Source organism: Lytechinus pictus, chromosome 6, assembly GCF_037042905.1.
Source record: "Lytechinus pictus isolate F3 Inbred chromosome 6, Lp3.0, whole genome shotgun sequence".
Lineage (NCBI taxonomy): Eukaryota > Metazoa > Echinodermata > Echinoidea > Temnopleuroida > Toxopneustidae > Lytechinus > Lytechinus pictus.
The window spans coordinates 513,954-522,838 of NC_087250.1; the positions used below are offsets into that span (position 1 = coordinate 513,954).

General features: G+C 37.2%; 1 protein-coding gene across 1 annotated transcript; it reads right to left on the reverse strand.

Annotated features, from left to right (window-relative positions):
• Positions 1 to 743: 743 nt before the first annotated feature.
• Positions 744 to 3,770, reverse strand: LOC135154462 (toll-like receptor 3). Its single transcript, XM_064100606.1, has one exon. It carries the CDS (start codon positions 3,768 to 3,770, stop codon positions 1,044 to 1,046), a length of 2,727 nt encoding a protein of 908 aa, XP_063956676.1. The 3' UTR covers positions 744 to 1,043.
• Positions 3,771 to 8,885: the final 5,115 nt, after the last annotated feature.

The window sequence follows — 8,885 nt, forward strand, 5'->3', positions numbered from 1 at the left end:
GGATCCATGCTAGTATCATACACACCAAATTATATGAGCCTAGGTTAGGTTAAACTAAAATTATCACATTTACAAGGACTTAAGAAGGGTAAGATGAAAACATGTCACTGTGACCTTGACCATTGGACCTCAAAATCAATAGGCTTCCTGGTATCCATGCTAGTATCATACACACCAAATTATATGAGCCTAGGTTAGGTTAAACTAAAGTTATCACATTTACAAGGACTTCAGAAGGATAAGATGAAAGCATGTCACTCTGACCTTGACCTTTTGACCTCCAAATCATTAGGCTTCATGGGATCCATGCTAGTATCATACACACCAAATTATATGGGCCTAGGTTAAGTTAAACTGAATTTATCGCATTTACAAGGACTTCAGAAGGATAAGATGAAAGCATGTCACTCTGACCTTGACCTTTTGACCTCCAAATCATTAGGCTTCATGGGATCCATGCTAGTATCATACACACCAAATTATATGAGCCTAGGTTAAGCTAAACTAAAGTTATTGTGTTTACAATGGCTTCAGAAGGGAAAGATGAAAACATGTCACTGTGACCTAGACCATTGACCTCAAATTCAAGAGGCTTCCTGGGATCTATGCTAGTATCATACACACAAAAATTGAATGAGCCTCTCTAGAGGATAAGTTTAAACTAAAGTTATCGCGTTTACGAGTACTTCAGAAGGGTTAGATGAAAACACATCACTGTGACCTTGACCTTTGACCTGTCGGCTTAAAAATCAGTAGGCTTCCTGGGATCCATGCTAGTATCAAACATCAAATTATTTGAGCCTAGCTTAAGTTAAACTGAAGTTATTGCGTTTACAAGGAAAAGTTAGCGGACGGACGGACACCGAGCGTGATACCATAATACGTCCCGTCTAGGACGGGCGTATAAAAAAGTAAAGATATGAAATGAAATGAAATAAATTCAATTCAATTCTAAATGCTGAATAAACATAAAACAAATTGGAACCAAGCACAAGCCCTTCAGGAACCCAATATCTACAGCAACTCATTGAAATCTTGAATGTTTATATTGGAATAACACTGTTGATAACCTTGTTTGCCCTCATTTCTTTTTTAAACTGAGCCCAAAACAACTCTTGACCATCTTCATCTTCTGTGACTAACAAATAAGGTTTGTTCCTACTTAGCAAGAGTCTTACAAGATATGGTAAACTTGCTTCCTGGATGTCTTCCATGAATATCAAGATGATCTTGTCTAACTTGGTGTCGTTCACATGCTCAACGGCCATCCGTAGCTTGGTCATGAACCAAGCATCATCCACTGACTCGTTACTTATCAACAATGCTGTCTTGAAGCTGTTATCAAGATTATGATATAAGGCGTTGAGATAGTACATCCCTGGATGAAGGGCTTCATCTCCAAAGGCTACTTTCTGCAGATGAGGCATCCTTTCTTCAAGTGCAGGTCTCAAGATTTCATTAACCCACTGGGTATGATTATCATGGAACATGATGTTAAGCTGCAATTCATAGTCATCTGGATCAGCATCGTCTGTGATTTCATCATAGCCAATGACGGCTAGTTTTAGAAGAAACATCTTGTGGTTGAACCACCAGCGCTTGTAATACACCACGAGACAAAGAAAGGCGACTACTACAAGGACAATACTGACGCCAGAAACTAGGATGGTGTTGATGTCGCAGTATTCTTCTGGATGAAATGACCAAACTGGCTTGTTATGAAGCCCACTGAATGAATTACTAGAACAGAGAATTTCTTCCTCATGTTCCAAAGACACATTGGTGGTACGAAGCCAATTCATAAACCAAGACAGCTGACAGTTACAGGTGAATGGATTTCCTGAAATTACTAGACTGATCAAAGAGGGCGGCATAGTCATATCGGCTGTGATTGTAAATATCTGATTGTTATGTAGGTAGAGTCGTTTTAGATTTCTTGTGCCTTTGAACAAGTCCTTATCTATTGATCTTATCCTGTTGTATTGGAGAAGCAGATCATGCAGATGGTGCAAATTCTGGAATGCATGTTTAGAAATATTCACAATTTTATTGGAATTTAGCCTGAGCTCTTCCAGTCCAGTCAAATTCTTGAGAACCAGTGATGTGATTGTAGCCAATGAACAAAAAGTTAGGTCAAGTAACTTCATCTGCTGTAGAGGAGAAAACATCCAGGACACGTTGGGCAAAGTCACCAAGAGGTTATTCCCGCTCAATCTGAGAGTGTGGAGTGATATCAACCCATCGAATAACGATTCTTTCGTTTCCTTGTTCACCAAATCATGATATTCAATATTTGAGTGAGACACATTTAAAATTTTCAATGCAGGTGTGTGTGTAAACTGATGCATGGAAGCAAACTTTACCCCATAAGAAATGTAAGAACAGTCCAAGAAGACAAGATTCCTCATCTCTGCAAGAGTTTCATCCAGAAAAAACCCGCCAATATCCTCCATTGTAAGAGTAGTGAGAGCTGTCATCTCTCTAAAAGTGTCATTGGCAATGTTGTTCAGTTGGCTATTCCCTTCCAGTCTCAAAATCTTCAAGCGAGACAGGCCCGTAAACATGAGTCTCACAATAGAATATAGATTATTAAATGACAAGTTAAGTATCTGCAAATGTGTGGTGTTCCAGGAACTATGTTCTATTTCATTAATGTTGCTTCTGAATAGATCCACTTTTCTGAGTGATGTGCAACCTGCAAACCATGCAGGATCTAGGGTGTACAAGCTATTTCTTGCCAAGCCGATATATTTCAAATTTCCAAGACAAGTGAAAGCCCCATGCAGAAGACCTTTGATCTTGTTTTGAGTCAAATGCAATACTTCCAGCATTCTCATTCCACAGAAAGATTTGTTTGACATATCATATATTCTGTTTGTACTAAGAGCAAGGAACTCCAGGTACTTGAATCCCAAGAAGGCAAAATCAGGGATCTTTTCAATGTTGTTATATCTCAAATTTAATATTTTAGTTTTGGGAAACTGTTCACTTGAAACATTAGTAGAATCATTCAAAGGAATGATGGAAACAATCTGTGATCTTTGGACTGATAATCTTGTATTCTTGATTCCTAAGAAGGAAGAAACCTGAAATTTTCCAAGGTTTATATGACTCGCGTCAAGTTTTTCGATCCAAGAGAACCGTGAAAACACTCTCTTTGGGAAATGCGTCAACTCGTTGTCCCCCAAGTTGAATTGATAAATGGAGCAGTTACTGAAAGATTCGAAGTTTGTTTCTTCTATTGATGTCAATCCGTTGTGTGAGAAGTCAATCAAGGTTATATTTCTCAACTTGGACAATCCTGTCCTCCCTGTCCAAGATGTATCATCACAAAGACCGTTCAGATGTGGAATTTTCCAGAAATTGTTGTGAGAAAGAATCAAAGTTAAAATGCCTGGACTGTTCACAAACAGATTTTCAGAGACATTTCTTAAAGCATTGTTGTTCAAAATGATCTTCTCAAGTCTGCTGAGTTTTGTAAAAGTGCCGCTGTCGACGACATGGATGAAATTGTGAGAGATATTCAGAATCCGAAGGAGGATGTACCCTTCCAAGGACTCATTGTGAAGAATTGTTAGGTTGTTATATGACAGGTCCAGTACTTCTAAGGTGTTTGGTAGGGACCGAGGTACAGAGGTGAGGTTCAGATGAGAGCATGTTGCTACAGTCTTTGTAATGGAAGCACACTTGGGGGTTCCTACGGCATTAACACCGACACAATTATTCCACAGAATAAAGCAAGCAAACAAACATAAGGTACAAATATCCATCTTCAATGTTAACGAAATTCATGAAAGTGTTCAGTGAAGTGGCATCAGTTCAAATACTGCTCTCAACTATAAAGAGGAATATCATTATTCTTGACAAGTGACAAATGTGCATGATGAAGAGGCTTCAGCAAAAACTACTTTTCATTGTGTTAAGCCCCACTTCATGAAAATTGCGTGACGGAGTTACAAAAGATTTATCATTAACCATCATTCAGGTCTGTTTCAGTTTCAGAATTCACACTAGCAATGTTTATGATTATTTTATTGCAGTAAAGATTAACTTGTTAGCCATTATGTCAATGATATAACCTACAAAAGTACTAAATCAAGATCTTTATTTACACATCCTGATGCAAAGAGTACCAACAAATTATCTTGTTTAATCGAGAGCTTTTAGTTTCAACTCCAAATATTTTCATCCCCTTCACAAGTATATTTTTTGTTATTATGCACCATCAAATTGTCTAAAGTTCACTATACTTTCTAAAACTAGTTTACTGGAAACCGGTTTCGGGAAGATCGCTTTGCTAGCATTCCCATTTGATCAGCCGAAGGGGTTTTCAAAACCACTTCACGTAAAGTGGTCTTGTTGCTATAGTACGCTCTAAATAGGGTTGATATGTTACGTGCGAAATTCCAAACCGTAGTGTAGACATTCTACACAGTGTGCAGAGTAGCGCGCTCAAAATGTGCGAAGATCGCTTCCTGAAGAACGGTTATGTCCTCACTTACGCTAAAACCAGTTTAACGAGGCAAAGCGATCTTGGAAGCTTCAACATGAGGTGGTTTTCCGAACTGGTTTGGAAGATCGCTTCCAAGACCATTCTCATTAAATGTTAAACACGATTCCACTCAACTAGTTTTAGGGCAATAATGAGAACAGGGTCTTAGACACCATTCTCATTATACTTTCTAAAACTAGTTTACTGGACACCGGTTCAGGAAAATAGTTTGGAAGATCGCTTTGCTAGCGTTCCCATTTGATCAGCGGAAAGTGGTTTTCAAAACCACTTCACGTAAAGTGGTCTTGTTGATATAGGAACGCTCTCAATGGGGTGACATGTTACGCGCGAAATTCCAAACTGCAGCGTAGACATTCTACACACAGTGTTTGGAGTACCGCGCTCAAAATGTCTGAAGATCGCTTCCCGAAGAACGGATGTTCCTCACGCTAAAAACAGTTTAACGAGGCAAAGCGATCTTGAAAGCTTCATCATGAGGTGGTTTTCTGAACTAGTTTGGAAGATCACTTCCAAGACCGCTCTCATTACATGTTAAACTAGTTTTAGGACGGTAGTGAGAACGGGGTCTTATGTATACTGGGAATTCACCATCAGTAAAGTACATAATCAGGGCATGACACGGAACTTAACTTGCCAACAGGCTCATGGCAAGTAAAACAACACATGGATAAGTACTTCTCATAAATATCAAAATGATTCATCTCGTATCACAGCAACTATATGAGCACTTGCAGTGCAATAGAATATATATATATCATTGTATTTTATAATACCATGATTCGTGTTTGGTGTTGTGGGTATTATTATAATTATCTTTTTTATCATAACTATTATTACTTTATTATCATTCGCTGATGTGGTTTACGGTACACCATGTGAAGTGTTGTAGAAACAGTGGATAGGAGAAGAGAAGAAATTGATAGGCGAGAAAGTGGAGATTTGAGAGTAGAGTATTCTTTCTTGAAAGTAGTCCTGAAAAGGACTGTAAACCAGGAAAGATTGATGAGTTGAGAACAGCTTGAGTAGTAGAGCTAGTGAGGAGATGCTGGCTTGAGTCGGCGAGTAGAGATGATGAGTAGTAGAGAGACTCGACGTTTCGGGCAGGTTGACTGTCCGTCTTCAGGAGTCAACATCTTTATTATCATTGTTTATTTATCATTATTATTATCATTATTATTAGTATCATAATTATCTCAACCAGGTGAGCACTGAGATCAGCTCAATCTATTGATAATCTAGCATCTTATAATCTGTCTGAGTATTAGGCCACCTTAAATGCATGAATATATATGCAAAAGTCAGTATTAGTGCCAAAAAAAAATGAGACTGCAAGTGCAAGTACACGATCCTTTTTTGTTTGATCTCACCAACAGAGGGCGCTTGTAAAATTAGTAATTGCATCAATATCAAGTGTATAGATAATTACTCGTAATTCATTAAAACATTGCTGCAACAGAAACTGATTAAAAAGGGAAGTTCACCCTGGCGAAAAGTTTGTTGTAAAAATAGCAGAAACTGGTGAAGGTTTGAGGAAATCCCTTGAATATTAATCAAGAAAGTTATCAGAATTTCAAGTTTTTGATATGAGACATCATAAATGAGCAGCTGTCCCAAAATGCATAAATATCACTTTTCGTTGGTTCATGATTACTGATTTTTTTAATTTTCTCTTTAGGAGCACAAAAGTGAAATGATTTTTGTATAAAGATATACTGAAGGTAACTGTACAATAATAAAACATATTCTTTTTTTGGAGAAAATAAAATTTCATTGATTTTTTATTATACGGTATCGGTATGTAGGAAAGCTGCTTAAAAATGATGTCACAAATCAAATAATACAAATTATAATAACTTTTTTATTCTTTGATGGATTTTCCTCAAACCTTCGCCAATATTTTAAATCATTTTTTCTGCTAATTTTCCCATAAATCTTTTGTCAAAAAGAACTTCCCCTTTAAGTCTAGTATAATGCTAGTTAAACTTTAAGAATATACATTTAAATAAAAAATCATATTCACGATTGATACCAAAACAAACAACACAGTATTTACATTAAAACTTAAAAAAATAGTCTCGGGATTAAAACAAATCAATGTGAGAGACCATCTACTCATGATTTCTGACTAGTACTCTATGGTGATTTACATGTAGTGGTGCATGAAATATAGTGAAATTCATGTTCACTTTATATTAATGAGCACCAATATCGTGCACATGTGCAGTAGGACAATTGGAACTATCAAAGCTTGAAAGACTGCTTCAGACCACACTGAGCATGTTCATTACTTCAAGAATTAATCCCAAAGGTTCGGCTGATTAAGCAGCCAGAAATTACTTATAAACATAATTTGGGAATATTGAGGCTTGAACCAAGTCATTTGTACATACAGTGTACAAATGGGTGAACCTTCTTCCAGACTACTCATTGCCACAGAAGTCTAGATCTATTGAACAGAAAAGTAATGAATACAGAATTCACAATTAAAATTATCAGATTCTTTTAAACAAGTGGAATGCTTCTGGCGGTCTCATCTGCATCACGCGATTCAATATAGCAGCAGTGCTGACTTTGAAAACTACTATAACTCGCACAAGATGTTCAGTGATACTTGGTTACTCGTATGTCCACGTTTTATGAACTAGACCAATACACTTACAGAGATATGATGGTAATTCAAGAAATACCCCCAACATGGCCAAAGATCATTGACCTTACATGACCTTTGACCTTGATCATGTGACCTGAAACTCGCACGGGATGTTCAGTGGTACTTGATTACTCTTATGTCAAAGTTTCATGAGTCAGATCCATAAACTTTCAAAGTTATGATGGTAATTCAACAGATACCCCCATTATGGCCAAAGTTCATTGACCTTTGACCTTGGTCATGTGACCTGAAATGCGCACAGGATGTTCAGTGATACTTGATTACTCTAATGTCCAAGTTTTATGAACTAGACCAATATACTTTCAAAGTTATGATGGTAATTCAACAGATACCCCCAATTTGGCCAAAGTTCATTGACCTTAAACGACCTTTGACCTTAATCATGTGACCTGAAACTTGCACAGGATGTTCAGTGATACTTGATTACTATTATGTCTAAGTTTCATGAATCAGATCCATAAACTTTCAAAGTTATGATGGTACTTCAACAGATACCCCCAATTCGGCCAAAGTTCATTGACCCTAAATGACCGTTGACTTGGGCATGTGACGTGAAACTCATGCAGAATGTTCAGTGATACATGACTAACCTTTATGTACAATTTTCATGGACTAGGTCCATATATTTTCTAAGTTATGATGACATTTCAAAAACTTAACCTTAGGTTAAGATTTTGATGTTGATTCCCCCAATATGGTTTAAGTTCATTGACCCTAAATGACCTTTGACCTTGGTCATGTGACATAAAACTCAGGCAGGATGTTCAGTAATACTTGATTACCCTTATGATTAAGTTTCATGAACTAAGTCCATATACTGTCTAAGTTATGCTGTCATTTCAAAAACTTAACCTTCGGTTAAGATTTGGTGTTGACGCCGCCGCCGTCGGAAAAGCGGCGCCTATCGTCTCACTCTGCTATGCAGATGAGACAAAAATGATTTATATTGGCATTATAGACCATTATTTCACCATTTAAAGCCTGGAACAGAGAAATGAAATATGTATTAGGTACAATCGGCCGTCCGATGCACAGGAGGAGTGAAACTAGAGTACTCACTTTTTGTCAATTGAATTAAAAAAGTTAAGATAAAACATATTAGTCAGTTTCGCTATGTTATATCGCCGGATTTTTTGGGGGAAATTGAAAATTATACATTTTTGGAAAGGCTATTGTATAAGGATTCAGAATAACAATGTTTCCATTTGCACCGTGACCTATATGGACGCCATCTTGGATTTTTCAAACAGGCCGCCAAAAAACAGGGTTTTCGACAATATCTCGGCTTCTGAGTAACCTACAATCATGATTTTGACACCGGAACCACCTTTTATGAGGTAAACGAATCTATTTGTATCAAAATCAACTACTTTATTCAAACAGGAAAATAATTTTTTACGATATTTTCTGTCTATTTCTACGTATTACCAAATTATAATTCACATTAAAGTCCAAATTAGGTATTCCAAAATAAGCGACCTCAGCATACTTTGCAGTAAGGGAAATGTTTAAACCAGTGTGTCATCATGCTTTACTAATCATTTATCATGTGTCTCAGGTCACATTATTAGGTCATAGGTCACTTAGGGAGCATATCCATATTGAATTAGCAGCGTGCACCCCGCGAGCGTACGCCTGCACACTCTAAAACGGGATAATAGCGTCAGCCAGCGCAATCTCGACAAAACCATGCTTAAAACA

What these genes read in the sequence shown, in the direction of transcription:
- LOC135154462 (XM_064100606.1), bottom strand. Translation starts at nt 3,770, where the DNA reads ATGGATATTTGTACCTTATGTTTGTTTGCTTGCTTTATTCTGTGGAAT.